The 14,701-nt window shown below is 44.4% G+C and overlaps 1 protein-coding gene across 4 annotated transcripts in view; it reads left to right on the forward strand.

The window, feature by feature from the left end:
* The window catches only part of PRKDC (protein kinase, DNA-activated, catalytic subunit), a 170,844-nt gene that overhangs the window by 152,829 nt on the left and 3,314 nt on the right, over positions 1 to 14,701 (forward strand). For 3 of the 4 annotated variants that reach the window (XM_045560693.1, XM_045560694.1, XM_045560696.1), the window contains 11 exons: positions 700 to 911; positions 2,318 to 2,405; positions 2,498 to 2,641; positions 6,148 to 6,352; positions 7,311 to 7,378; positions 8,126 to 8,346; positions 8,934 to 9,026; positions 12,385 to 12,474; positions 12,683 to 12,754; positions 12,823 to 13,024; positions 13,607 to 13,792. In XM_045560693.1, coding sequence (XP_045416649.1) covers positions 700 to 911; positions 2,318 to 2,405; positions 2,498 to 2,641; positions 6,148 to 6,352; positions 7,311 to 7,378; positions 8,126 to 8,346; positions 8,934 to 9,026; positions 12,385 to 12,474; positions 12,683 to 12,754; positions 12,823 to 13,024; positions 13,607 to 13,792 — 1,581 coding nt within the window. Of the gene's footprint in view, positions 1 to 699; positions 912 to 2,317; positions 2,406 to 2,497; positions 2,642 to 6,147; positions 6,353 to 7,310; positions 7,379 to 8,125; positions 8,347 to 8,933; positions 9,027 to 12,384; positions 12,475 to 12,682; positions 12,755 to 12,822; positions 13,025 to 13,606; positions 13,793 to 14,701 lie in introns of those variants that run through there. The other variant, XM_045560695.1, reaches the window with a different exon arrangement.

Genomic DNA, 14,701 nt, shown 5'->3' on the forward strand with positions numbered 1-14,701 from the left:
AGAGTCATGTGTATAGGAATGTCCACTGCAGCATCACTTGTTACAACAAACATTGGAAAATGCCCTAAATATTCATTATAGAGCAGTAGTTAAATAAAATGGGATACACAGCTGTTAAAAACAAGGGGATAGGTCGGGTGCGGTGGCCCACACCTGTAATCCTAGCACTCTGGGAGGCTGAGTGGGAGGATCGCTCGAGGTCAGGAGTTCGAGACCATTCTGAGCAAGAGCAAGACCCCGTCTCTACTAAAAATGGAAAGAAAATTAGCTGGGCGTAGTGGCTCACACCTGTAGTCCCAGCTACTTGGGAGGCTGAGGCAGGAGGATCACTTGAGCCCAGGAGTCTGAGGTTGCAGTGAGCTCTGATGATGCCACGACACTCTAGCCTGGGCAACAGAGTGAGACTCTGTCTCAAAAAATAAAAAAAAAAAGGAATGGGATAAATCTATCTGTACATCTAAGAAAAATCAGGAGCAGTCTGTCTGTATGATTCCATTCTTCTAGAAGGGGGACATGTGTACACATGCACAGAAATGTCTGGGAGAATCCTTGGTTGCCTCAGCAAAAGAGAGATGAGGGATAGAAGACTTTTTATTTTATACTTCTGATTTTTTTTATATTGGACATGTTACTTTTATAATAAGACGATGTTATGTTGAATGTTTTGTCCTTGTTAAGTTCCAGCTCTCTGTGTTTCAGATTTCTTCCATTCCTTGCTGGCAGTTCATTGGCTGGATCAGCCACATGGTGGCCTTACTGGACAGAGAGGAGGCCGTGGCCGTCCAGCACACCGTGGAAGAGATTGCTGACAGCTACCCGCAGGCAATTGTGTACCCGTTTATAATAAGCAGTGAAAGCTATTCCTTCAGAGATACTTCTGCTGGTCATAAGAATAAGGAGTTTGTGGCAAGGTGATACTACAGAAAAATAAGGTTGATCAAATACTATAGGTTATAAAACGTGTGTGTGGTAAAAGCAAACACATAGAAACTTTTGTTTGTCTTCTAGTTAATTAGAACTGTCATTTAAGAATAGAAAATCTTAGATATCTGTTTGTTGAATGTATCAACTCTGACTATGCTACTTGTTATAGAATTTATTTCCTTTTTAAACAACTTTTCATCTTATAATATTACTCACATTGCATCCTGCCCTTATGCTCACAGTTATTACTCTGTTGGTTGAGACAGACTAGATGAAATGCTTTTTGAAATCAGTTCCTTAAATTGTCCTTTAATTTAAAATATACAGGAAGACCCCTCTTTTTCTTTCTTTCTTTTTTTTTTTTTTGAGACAGTGTCTTGCTCTGTTGCCGGAGTTAGAGTGCCGTGGTGTCAGCCTAGCTCACAGCAACCTCAAACTCCTGGGCTCAAGGGATCCTCCTGACTCAGCCTCCCACGTAGCTGGGACTACAGGCACCCGCCACCATGCCCAGCTAATTTTCTCTATTTTTAGTTGTTTGGGTAATTTCTTTCTATTTTTAGTAGAGGCGGGGTCTTGCTCTTGCTCAGATTGGTCTTGAACCCCTGAGCTCAAGCAGTCCTCCCACCTCGGCCTCCCAGAGTGCTAGGGTTACAGGCGTGAGCCCCGCGCCCGGCCGACCCCTCTTCTTCATCAGGACTCGGTGGGCGGTGGACGGCCTGAGGTGCTCTCCTGTGCACTTCCTCAGTTACTTTGTGAGCGGAGACAGTTTTCGAATGAGCGTTGGTGCATCACGTCTGCAGGAATATTTTGTAAACGCATGGTGTTCAGTTCAGCTCCATCAAGACTTTTTTTGGTCATGAGCTGATTGGCCTCATTGTTGCAAGTGTTTTGTCTTGGGGAGATGAGAAAGAGCAAGGCCCAGCTTCTGTGGTGGTTTGTCGCTGGCTCGGCCGAGCACCTGCCGCCTGCTGCCTCCACGGCCCGGCCTATCGTGCTAGCTCACAGTCAGCTGCAGCAGGGTTGTTTTTTAAAAATGAAAAAAGAGAAAAAGATTTTAAAGAAGTGTATCAAGAAAGTGACATTTTCTTTCATAGCATAACTTCAGAACCTATATATCAAATTGTATAACATGAAAATGTCAACATCAGTTGCAAGATTTGCTTTTATCTAAGAACCTCACCTATTGATAGAAATAGATACTTCATGCTTCATTTAACATGGATGGAATTTTAAATTGCTCCTTCCTTGGACTGTATAGGTGGTATTATGTATATATAATATGTATAAATTATAGACTTACATATAGTTATATAAAATACACATTTTAATATATATTATAGGCCTTGACCTTTGGAAGATGTTTGATTACCTAAATTTGGTAATGTTTTAATAGGATTAAAAGTAAGTTGGATCAAGGAGGAGTGATTCAAGATTTTATTAATGCCCTAGAACAGCTCTCTAATCCCGAACTGCTCTTTAAGGTAATAGAACAGTTTCTAGCACATAAAACATAGAACTTGAGTAAGACTTAGTAGTATTCTAGCTTGATTTTTTTCTTTTTTATTCTGCACAGGACTGGACTGATGATATGAGAGTTGCACTAGCACAAACCCCTGTAAATAAAGAAAACATTGAGAAAATGTATGAAAGAATGTTTGCAGCCTTGGGCAACCTGGGTGCTCCGGGCCTGGGGGCCTTCAGAAGGAGGTTTATTGAGGTATGGACGGACGGAGCCTCCCTTTGTGGCAGCAGAATCATTGTGACGATCAGGATTTACATCTGACAATTCGTTAACAGTCCTAGTTTAAAAATAGTGAATTTGTAAAGGACTTTAGGTCCGAGGCTTTCTGTGAGCATTGATCAGCAGGGTCAGGTGAAACCTCAGGGCTCCGTTACGTTCTGTTCTTTCTGCTCAGATTCTTAGATCTGAAGGTAATGTGTGGTTTAGTGTTTTTAATTCTTTAAATGATTTGAATATCGGATCAAGAAAATGCTTGTATTATGTCTTATATAAGTTGATAAATGTTTTTGAGCACCCATCTCAGCTCAGGGCACAGTCTGGGTGCTCGGGAGACACCTGCAGGAGACAGACGCACTCCCGGAGCCCAGGGGGGCTGTGGGTGCGCAGGGCAGGTGTGGTAGATGTCGGGTCTGTCTCAGAGCTGCGCTGGAGTTGGACGGAGGGGGACACAGTGTCGTTTGGAGGGATCCTGGGTGCGAGGGGACTGCCCCGCCCAGCGCCCCCCCCCCCCCCCCCCCCCCGCCGCTCCCTGCCTGTCTGGACACTGCCCCCAGCGTCGGCATCGCCACGGCCCCCTCAGAGCCTTCCTGACCCTCCTCCCCTTCACTCTGGGCCCTGGGACAGAAGCCGGGGCTCCTTCCTGTCTTGCCTAGAGCACCTTACGTTAGAATGTCTCTCTTTTAGCATTCCATCATAGTGATAATTTTTTCCCAATTTTGGTCAAAATACTTTTATTCATTAAACCTCAAGAAGTTTAGGGGCATAGAGGAAAAGTCTCTGTACCCATGTTTACAGAGTTCTCAAGTTCCACAGTCTATACTGCAAAGGAAGACCTTTGTCCTTTTATGGTTTTTTTAATTAAGATACGTTACATGTCCCATAATTCATCAGTTTAAACTGTGCAGTGCAGTAGTTTTAGTGCACTCACAGAGCTGTGGAACCACCACATCAGCTTCAGAAAGTCCACACCCATCAGCAGTCCCTCCCCGTTACCGGCCCCTGGCAGCCAACAAACTAGTTTCTGTCTCTAAGGGTTTGCCTGTTTTGGACATGTCATGTAAATGACATCATGCAATATGTGACTGCTTCTGTCACTTAGAGTGATGTTTTCTAAGTTCATCCACCCTGTGGCCCATCTCAGTGCCTCATTCCTTTTCTGTCGCTGAGTGGTGCTCCACTCCGGGTGTGCCGCCCCTTGTCTCTCCTGCCGTCGGCTGGCGGACATTTGGGTGCTCCGTGTCCGAGCTCTCACAGGTGGTGCTGCTGTGCATGTCTGCGCACAGGCTCTGTGGGGAGTGTGTGTTCAGCTCTGTGGCCCCTCCTCAGGAGTGGAAAACCATTTGATCTTTAATTGTTCCTTTCCTTTTTGCCTCCTGAATTAGACTTGCAGGCAGATGTTTTGTTTTTCCATCGTGGTCTCTCCACTACCTAGTATGGTGCCTGGTGTCAAATGGGTGTCTTTAATTAGATGAATGAATGATGCAGTTTTGGTAAGTGGAGGCCAGTTCTGGTGGGTCACCCCCACTTGGGGCAGCTCTGGTTACAGGTATGAACGTCAACACATACAGGACTACCTGCGGCCTAATGGGACCTAAGCTATGTCCTGCAAGTGAAGGTGGCACCGTGGCCTCTGCTCTCTGCACCGTGACGCCGCGAGTGCCACGTGGCGTCAGTGCTGCCGCCACTGAGCACGTAAGGGCCCAGGGCAGGGACTGCACCTGCTGTAGTTAAGTGAGCTAAAGAAGTTCTGCTTAAAACTAACGTGCCAAGATTAATTTATAAAATTGTAGAATATTGGCTTGGAAGTGTCTAAGTGTTTGTTTTCTCCGAAGCCACTGATCTGCGCTCTGTCTGTGAGGGCCCAGGTTTGGCGCTGCAGCCGCGACTGTCAGCAGAGCGTGCATCTGCCCTCAGCAGGAGAGCCGCCCTCGAGGGTGCACAGGCCGCGGTGTGGCTGGCAGCGGCCAGCAGAATCCTCCTGGTGAAAGCAGGCAGTGGCTGGGGGCAGCTCGAGGGCTGGGGTTTGCCAAGCCTTGTTCTAAACAGAAGCTAGAGCTGAGCATGCGACTCCTGGTGTCACTGGGGAGGGTGGCAGAGTGCACGCTAGACCCCGGTCTGCTGGCTCAGTGGGGCCATGCCATCCCTGCGGAAGGGTGTCATTCGGCAGCCCTTTGTCCCGCAGCCTCCTGGCCTGGCCCGCTCTCTAGCACACCCAGTCTCCTCGGCCAGTCTGGGGATGTCCTCGTGTGGAAAAATTCTACCCAGACCCCAATCAAGACTGCACGTTATTCCTTGAATTCGTGGCCGCTTCCTTTCCCTGCATGCTGGACTCCATGAGACTGCCCTGAAAACCTGCCCGTGGAGACCACATTCTCCCCAGCTGCGCGGAGCACAGCGACACCCAGCCCTTCCCAGGGCCCCAGCGCCACCGTGCCTTCCAGGCCTGGGATGTGCTTGTACCTTGGAATATCTATCCAGAACTCTCTACCTGGTGCCAGTCAACAAATAATTTGTATTAATTTAAATAATAATCTACCAAAACAAATTTCACTTTAGAGGCTCCTTAAGGGTATCGTGCCTTTCAGACATGATGCTGGTGCTGGTTATGTTTGGGAATAGCTAATCTTTCCATGTGTTCTGAGAGTTGCAGATTGTTTCTGTGTTTTTAATCCATTTATACATCAAAGAATAAATCTGTTTTATGCATGTCAGTTTTCCTATAGTGGCTTGTCTTAAAATAGAGCCTATATTTCACTTATACCAGATTTATGTTGTGGCATTAGTTCTAAATTTGGTAAAAACATTTCTATAATAATTAAAGATGATCGAGTAAATCTTGTTAAGTATTGAGTTACTGCTAGTAGTAGTACTGTTGTTTATTTGTTATTGGCTATCAGGATTATAATTCAAATAAATATCTGAGTAAGGGCTAATATTAATACAAAGAAAGAATTGATATATTCCAAGGTAGAATACTTTTAATAATAATTGTTTTGGGAATAGACATTATCTCAATAGTGTTTACACTGGTTTGTGATGGAAAATAATGGCTTATAAGACCCTTATTAAGGAAAGCAGTATTCCCATTTCATGTTCCTCAGCTTGTATGAAGAATTAGAGGCGATTTATTTTTATTATTTTGTTTTTAACTTCGTTCCTGATTGCCTGTGTCATCATAATGATGTAGACTAGCAACTGGACAGTGGGCACACAGAGGCTAAATGACTGTGGTAAGTTTTGAATTTATAACTAGAAGTTACCACAAACCATGTCACTTCTAAAGGAACACAAGAAGCAGACGAAGACCAGTGCCAGATGCTTTAGAGTATTAAAATATTCAATCCAAAAACTGTGAATCTCAAAAACACAGAAGAAAGCTATATAATTAGCCACTTGTTCATCACAAATATTCATAAGCTTAGGCCCTTTTACAGAGTTCACACTAAACACTAATCTTTACAGTAAACTCTTATTAATTTCAGGCCTTCGGGAAAGAATTTGATCAACACTTTGGGAAAGGAGGTTCTAAGCTACCAAGAATGAAGCTCAGTGACTTCAGTGACATTACAAACTCGCTGCTGGGGAAGATGCACAGAGCCTCGCGGCCGCCGGGGAACCTGAGCGAGTGCTCGCCGTGGATGAGCGCCTTCCAGGCGGGGTCCCTGCGCGGGGAGCTGGAGGTCCCTGGTGAGCTGGGCTCGCGGGCGGGGCTGTGCTGCAAGGAGGGCCGTGCTGTGGGGAGGACGCTCGGTTTCTGAAACAGTGATATTGTTCTCTCTCTGTTTAAACAATTTTAAAAGTTATCTCTTTTTTTTAAAAGAATTTTAAGTTTCACCATATTTTTCATCACTGGGAAAATTCATGATTACTAAGAATTAGTACACTTTACTAAATGTCTATTGAGATTGTCCTGATTATGACAGGTGTTCAGATTTCCGTTTAGTAACAGTGATAACCCGTAATCATAGGTTTCCTCTGAACGTACTCATGCTTTGCTCCCAAAAACTTTTCTTCAGAAGTGTACTACAGGTATGGATGCAGCTCACTTCCTGGGGTGTACACGTTGGTACCATTTAAAGGGACGAATGACTGATAAATGACTTACCAGCAGGAGAAAGGATGGTGACGTTGAGGATAGAGACGCTCAGCCCGTTGGTCAGATGTGGACAGAGCGTGGTTTTCCAGGGGAAGTCTATGTAAATTCCATGTCTCACCCTGGAATTTGCCAGAGGGAAAAATACTTTAATCTGGTTATTCTTGTGTTCATTCTAGTAGGTACAAGAAAAAATATATTTGGAGAAACACTTTTCTTTGTTACTAACAGCTATACAGTTGTGTCCAGTTTCAAGAAAAACATTTAAATGTACGACTGCGAATGTGCAGCTTGATGCAGCATTCTAGTCAGTGCGTTATCTTTTCTATTTGGAATTTATCTCCACGATTAGAATAGGAAGCTAACTTCCATTCAGTGAAATTGAGAAATACTAACATTAAAAAGAACCGTAAGTCCATTTCGTTTAAATGAAAATTTTCAGTAAAAAATACTACCATGTTAGCTTAGTTCTTAATTAGATCAACAGACAGTTTAAAGCGCAGGGTCTGTCTGACTGGAGGTGTGTGAGCAGGTCTCTGTGGTTCATTGCAGGTCAGTATGACGGCAGGGGGAAGCCGTTGCCCGAGTACCACGCGCGCATCGCTGGGTTTGACGAGAGGGTAGGTATGAGGGTTGTGGGCCTGTCACTGCCGTGGGGATTGTTACCGTGCAGGGTGTGGTTCTTCAGGTAGAATGATCTGTTCATCCTTACTAAGAAGGGACAGTAAACTTGCCGGGTTGACTTCAATTGTATGGAATTTTCTGATTCTATTATTTACTGAATTTCATTTTTTTAAATTTTTCTTATAATTTCCAGCTATTTTTTTCTATTTTTAGTAGATACGGGGTCTCGCTCTTGCTCAGGATGGTCTTGAACCCCTGAGCTCAAGTGATCCTCCCACCTCGGCCTCCCAGAGTGCTAGGGTTACAGGTGTGAGCCACTGCGCCCGGCCAATTTACTGAATTTCTTAATATAATATCTCCAGAATTTCAACAACTATCATTTTTAAGGATCTAATAAACTCAAAGAGGAAGCTGAGAGTATCCATTATGAAATATGTGTAGAGTTTACTTATTGTAGAAAGTTTGCATGTTGGCTACTGCTTGTTGCTAAGGGTGTCCACATTGGTAAGCAATTATTTGTGACCAGGAGTATGACATTGCTGTGGGCACAGCAGCCAGGCATCAGCAGGTAACAGAAATATTTCTCTGGCCCTGGCGTCTGCTGGCCTGGTTCTCTGTTCTTCTCTGTTAGCTAACTCTGTCTTCAGGGAGAGTCTCTGAGGAATACACACAACCAGCCTTCTTGACGATGACAGGTGGGCTAGTCTCAGACCGCACCTGAAACATTTTCTTGATTTTTAAAGGTAAAAGTAATGGCCTCCATCAGAAAACCGAAGCGCATTGTCATCCGAGGCCACGATGAGAGGGAGTACCCCTTCCTGGTGAAGGGCGGCGAGGACCTGCGGCAGGACCAGCGCCTCGAGCAGCTCTTCCAGGTCATGAATGTCATCCTGTCCCGCGATGCCGCCTGCAGTCAGAGAGACATGCAGCTAAGGACCTACTGCGTCGTGCCCATGACCTCCAGGTGCGGCCGGGTCTGCGTGCAGAGGGGCGTGGAAGTCACTTGACAGCCAGGCTGTGGATCCTGCACGGACAGAGCTGAGAGAGCTGCCAGCACCCCTGCCTGTGGGGAGCCAGGGGAGAACAGACAGGAACAAATCTGTTTTGCTCTGATTCTGCAGAACTCTTTTTATTTCATAATATTATGGGGGTGCAGACACTTTGGTTCCATAAATTGCCATTGCACCACCAGAGTCAGAGCTACAAGCGTGCCCATCCCCAGACGGCGGGCATCGCGTCTGTTAGGCGTGGATTTACCCATCCCTCCCCCCTCCTCCACCTGCCCGACACCCTGTGGATGTTACTTCCATACGTGCACATTAGTGTTGCTCATTAGTGCCAGTTTGGTGGTGAGGACGTGTGGGGCTCGTTTTCCATTGTTGTGATACCTCACGGTGAAGAATGGGCTCCAGCTCCATCCAGGTAGTTCACCATTGTCTGTATGGCTGAGAAGTACTCCCTGGTGTACATACACCACCAGAACTTTTTTCTAATAAAGAAAGAACAGTTCGGCTTTGGGTTTATTTGTAAACGTTTTATTCTCCTTTTCAGGTTAGGATTAATTGAATGGATTGAAAATACTATTACCTTGAAGGACCTTCTTTTGAGTAGCATGTCACAAGAGGAGAAAGCAGCGTATGTGAGGTAATGTGAAGCCCAGCGGCGCCTTCTGCAGCGGCCGCCCGTGTCCACCCGCCGCTGGCCCCTGCCCAGTCCCCAGCCGCCAGCGGGGCCGTGCCAGCGCGGGGCCCAGCCTGCTGCCTGCCCTTTAATCTGCCTCTGGCTGGGTGAATGAATGGAGTGGAGGGTATTAAACAGCAGTTGCAGATATTTTATCACAATAAAAATATATTAACTTTGAAAAAAAAGAAAACTCTTGAACTAAATAAAATAAAAATAAGATTAGCAACTAACATTTAATTAAATGTTTTCTGTGTGCTAGGCACTATTCTCAGTTCTTAATGTATGTGAACTCATTTACTTCTCACAGCAACCTGCAAGGTAAGTACTATTAGCGCGTCTAGGCAAATGAGAAAGCAGAGGCCCAGAGAGGTCAAGTAACTCATCCTACGTGCCCCAGCCTGTGCGTGGTGTAGCTGAGACTAGTGATTAATTCTAGGTCATGATATGGTGCTTTTTAGTTTTCTTTATCCTTTCTTCTATTTTTCAAGTTTTCTACAGTGAACATGTATTTTTTAATCAGAAGCATTTTTATTTGTTTTTTTGTTTCTGTAAAGAAGAATAAGGGCAGCATACTGAGGGACATTCTGAAGGTCGAGTGGATGGGGTTTGGTGACGAGCTGTAGGGTGAAGGGAGAGGAAATGGTCAGAAATAGCCGCAAGGCCTGTTTCTCTGCCTTGTCCTCTTGTTCTTTCTTGAAAGTGTTTAAATCGGAGCAATATTCTCCTCAGGAAAAATTTCTGAAAAAATTAAGCATGTTCTTATCAAACTTGTGTTCCCAGGTAACAGTTACTAATTAGGGCAGTGCTGACCCACTTTCAATTCTAGACATTTGAGTCCTTTGTCTGGGATTGTTTCTGCTTTCCCGGGAAGACAGGGAACCTGATCACCGCTTCCGGGCGTCAGAAACGCCGGCTCCCGCCCTGGCGCCGAGGCTCTGACTCACAGTGGGAGCTCTGAGCACGCGCCGCGCGCCTGTGTGCCCGCCTCCGTCTGTGGGACAGGGAGGTGGCGCAGAGCCGCCTGAGGGGTCAGGGACATCGGTAGAGTGGAAAGCGGAGTTGCGTAAATATTAGATCATCAGATACAAAATGTTTGATTTCAAGTCAAAAGTGTGGTTTCTCAAACAAGAAGCAGTACCATTAATCAAAGTACGCGCCTAAACTGCCGACACAGGTTACCCTCTTAGGGGTAGTTTTTTTACACCAGCAGTGAAGAAGCCTGGAGAGCGAGTGGCAGCGAGATTGCAAAAGGTGTTTTCCACAGCTTGTTGAGAATCAAATATTTTTCCTTGCAAGAAGGGGTCCAAAGCCTGGAAGAAGTGGTAGTCATTTGGTACAAGGTCTGGTGAATACGGTGGATGACAGAGTTTCCAAGTCCAGCCTCTGTAGTTTGAGCAGCGTTCTTTGTGTGACATGTGGTCAAGTACTGTCCTGCAAGAGGATTGGCCTGTCTCTATTGACCAGTCTCAGCTGCTTAATCACAAGCATCCTCATCATTTCATCCAGTTGGTTGCAGTAGACATCGCTGTAATCAATTGACCAGGTTTCATGAAGCTGTAGTGGATAATACCAGCGCTGGACCACCAAACACACACCATTAGCTTTTTTTGATAAATATTTGGATTTGGACTGTGTTTCGGCACTTCATCTTTATCCAACACATCTTTATCTGACACAATCACATTGTGTTGAACGCTTGTGATTATCAAAAAGAACCTATTTTTCATCACACATCACAATATGGTGTAGAAATGGTTCACCTTTGTGTCGTGACAGCAAAGAAAGGGAAGCTTCGAGAAGATTTCTCTTCTGACGCTTGTTCATGCAGAACCCATCTGTCCAGCTTCTTTACCTTCTCGTATTCTTCAAATGGTCCGATATTGTTGGAATAGTAACGTGAAACCTTGCTGCTAATGCACGTGTAGGTTGAGATGGATTCGCTTCCGCTACAGCTTTCGGCTCATCATTATCCATCCACCTTGGTCTCAGGTCGCCCATGTGGCTCATTTTCAAGATGAAAATCATTAGAATGGAACCGCTCAAACCATGGTCGTAGCATGCACTAATTAGCTACATCCTTCCCAAACACTTTGTTGATATTCCGAGCTGTCTGTGCTACACTGGTTCCACAATGGAAGTCAAATTCGAAAATAACATGAATTTTTGACTTATCCATGGTTTCACAAAAATTGCTCTAAAAAAACTTTGAAAGATAATAATAAGGCAAACCACACATTTGAAAGTCTGAGGATATACCTTCACAATAAACATAAGAAATCTCAAAGTGAAATGTCAGAAATACCAACTGTCAAACTTGGTACTTAAGGAAATCGGACATTTCATACTTAACCTAATAACATAGGACTACCTTTTTAAAACAAGTCACTTTCAAACCCATGTTACTAAAATCATTGCTATTTTTTCCTTAATTTAGCATGTTGCAGTTTTACAACCTAAGAATCTTCATCTCAAAAAGAAAAAAAGAAAGCAGAGAATTTTCATCTCATTGTAAACTAGAAGAGAATTTTGATTACAATGGAGTGGCCTATTTGTGAAATTAATAGCAACTCAGAAAAGATTCACCTTATGTAACTGCTAAGTCACATGTTGTGAAATTGCTCTACCTTTAGGTTTTTGGGAGACTTGTTAAAAGTTTTTGGCAAAAACCCAAAAGTGCCTAAACGTACGTATCTCACATTGTCTGCCCGCCCAGCCCTGCCTTTTCCCCAGGAAACATTATTAAACAGCTTTTCAAGTTTAGTCTCAGCACCGTGCCATTTAAGAAAATACTGTCATATTTGCTAGGGGTTTTGTGGGTATCTCTTTATGAAATGGGGAAGAAAGGGGTGGCAATGGTGCAAATAAGGATAAAAACAGACTTAATTCGCCTTCCACAAATACTGCAGTGATGTCTGTCTGCAGCAGTGACACGCCGGCCCCGCCCGCCTGCCCTGCGCTGTGTGGCTCTTCCTGGTCCCAGTGTGGGAGTCCTACACCTGGCTGATAAACCCCGATGTTTGGCTTATCTTGTTCCTGTCTGTGTGAACTGGGAAATTTATCGTATCTGATTGTTTTGTTTGGATTTTTTGTAGGAAATAGCTTGAGTTTCTGTAGGAGTAATCAAGAATGAATACTGGTATATTGAAATTCTAGATCCAGAGTAACATGAGTTTAGTGTTAATATTAAATATAATCAAAAGTCATATTATTTTTTCCTGCATCTTCACCATTTTTTAGTGAATTCTTGGTGATCTTTGCCTCTGAAATTATATAATGCTGAATATCTTCCTAATATGAATTTCTTTTTTCCTGCTGTTAGTTATCCCAGAGCACCACTGTATGAATATAAAGACTGGCTGACAAAAATGTCAGAAGGACACGGCATTGGAGCTTACGTGCAAATGTATAGGTAAGTTTTGTTTTGATTTTCCCTTGTATTAACTAGTTCATTCGTCCTAAGGTTGCATATTTACTTTTGATTCTTACAAAGTTTTGCCTCAGACAGATGATCAAAATCTAGTTATTTGATATTTGAGCTTCATATAAACAAAGAGTTTTAAAATTTCAAGTCACAAGAAATTTGTTCTAACAAGACATTTCCTATTATTAAATCATAGGAGAGCCAACCGTACTGAAGCAGTCACAGCTTTTAGAAAAAGGGAAAGCAGAGTGCCAGCTGATCTCTTAAAGTAAGTAGACTGCTGCGTCCCAGCCAGGCAGTGGCTCGCAGAGACCCCAGACGGTGTCTTTCTTCCAGGCGGGCCTTCGTGAGCATGAGCACGGGCCCCGAAGCCTTCCTGGCGCTCCGCTCCCACTTCGCCAGTTCACACGCTCTGATGTGTGTCAGCCACTGGATCCTGGGGATTGGAGACAGACACCTGAACAACTTCATGGTGTCCATGGAGACTGGCGGCATGATTGGAATCGACTTCGGACATGCATTCGGGTCCGCCACCCAGGTGTGCTTGCCTTACTCCTGCTGTTCTGGGGAGTCTGGAATTGTCTTGTGACTTAATAGCACCCTCTAGAAATAGATAGTTTTTAAGGAAGAAATGACACATCAGTTAGGCTGGTTTTGTTGTGGTTATTAAATCTGACATTCATGCAGAAAGGCATGAGGTCCACTTCGTTGTGGCCTTGTTCAGACAGGTGGTGATAAATTATAGAATCAGAGCCAGGAGCAAAATGGGTTCCTATATAAAAGGGCTCTGAGGAAGTTTTATGAAGCCCCATAATCAAAATGTCTTGCACAAAATGTGATACAAATCTTTCCTCTGATGAACCTCTGAGCGTTTTGGATCCTACTGCCTAATCTCTACGGGCTCTGTGGGCCTACTCACGGGTTTTGCATTGAGGGGAGGATGTAAGCTGAGGCGATTGATCACTCTTAAACACCAGAATTCACATCTGTGGAGCTGATCTCAAGAAAAGCAGAGTTTGTATTCTTAGGAAACATGAATAATCACCATGAGAGGATGTTGCATTTGTGCCTGTTACTTTGAGATCTCTATTTTTTGCATGTTTTTTTTCCTTTTGTTTAGCTGCCGGTCCCTGAGTTGATGCCTTTTCGTCTAACTCGCCAGTTTATCAATCTGATGTTACCCATGAAGGAAACGGGTCTTCTGTACAGCGTCATGGTGCATGCGCTGAGGGCCTTTCGCGCGGCCCCCGACCTGCTCACCAGCACCATGGATGTGTTTGTGAAGGAGCCCTCCTTCGACTGGAAAGTAGGCTCTGTTTCATACGTACTTTTCACTTTCATTATAATGTCCCAGGGACTGATCCAGTGTCTCCTTTCATACGATGGGAGTATATCAAATCATGTTTATGAAATATTTACATGGTTTTGAACAGCATTTCTCAAAATTAACATTTAGGGTTGTTTGGCCCGAATACCAGAAAAGAGACAAAACCTTTATTTGGGCTGGGCACAGTGGCTTATACTTGTAATCCCAGCATTTTGGGAGGCTGAGGTAGGAGGATTGTTTGAGGCCAGGAGTTTAAGGCCAGCCTGGGCAATATATGATAGCAAGACTCCATCTATACAAAAAATTTAAAAATTAGCCAGGCATGGTGGTGCACACCTGTAATCCCAGCTTCTTGGAAGGCTGAGGCAGGAGGATCCCCTGAGCCCAGGGATTTGAGTTTGTAGTGAGCTACGATCAGACCATTGCCCTCTAGCTTGGGTGCCAGAGTGAGACCTTGTCTCTTATAAATAAAGAAACCAACCAACCTATATTTGGAGAAAATTTTAGCTTCAGTTGAGTTATATCTTGCTGGGAAAGGGAATATGAACCCGTTGGTGATGGTGGATCTGATTTATCTCTGGTGCAACTTTTAGTTTAAAAACTGTTCCATGTGAGGTCTTCCTTGATCATAAAGGGAGACGGTGCTTTCTTAGATCTCAAAGGCTGTCCGTGCCATAGCCCCAGAGCCTGTCTGCGGCCCTGCCTTTGCAGAGACTGGCACTGCAGGGCCTCGCCCAGGCCCTTGAGGTTGTGGTTGCCGGCGTTGAGCACTGCCATTAGGGTCTGCAGGAAGCTAGAGCTGTTCCTGGTTGTGGATATTTGTTTACTTTAAGATCATTACTTGGTTTAGTCTGTTTGAATATGATTGTGTATACTGTTACAATAAAC

Source organism: Lemur catta, chromosome 9 (assembly GCF_020740605.2).
Source record: "Lemur catta isolate mLemCat1 chromosome 9, mLemCat1.pri, whole genome shotgun sequence".
Lineage (NCBI taxonomy): Eukaryota > Metazoa > Chordata > Mammalia > Primates > Lemuridae > Lemur > Lemur catta.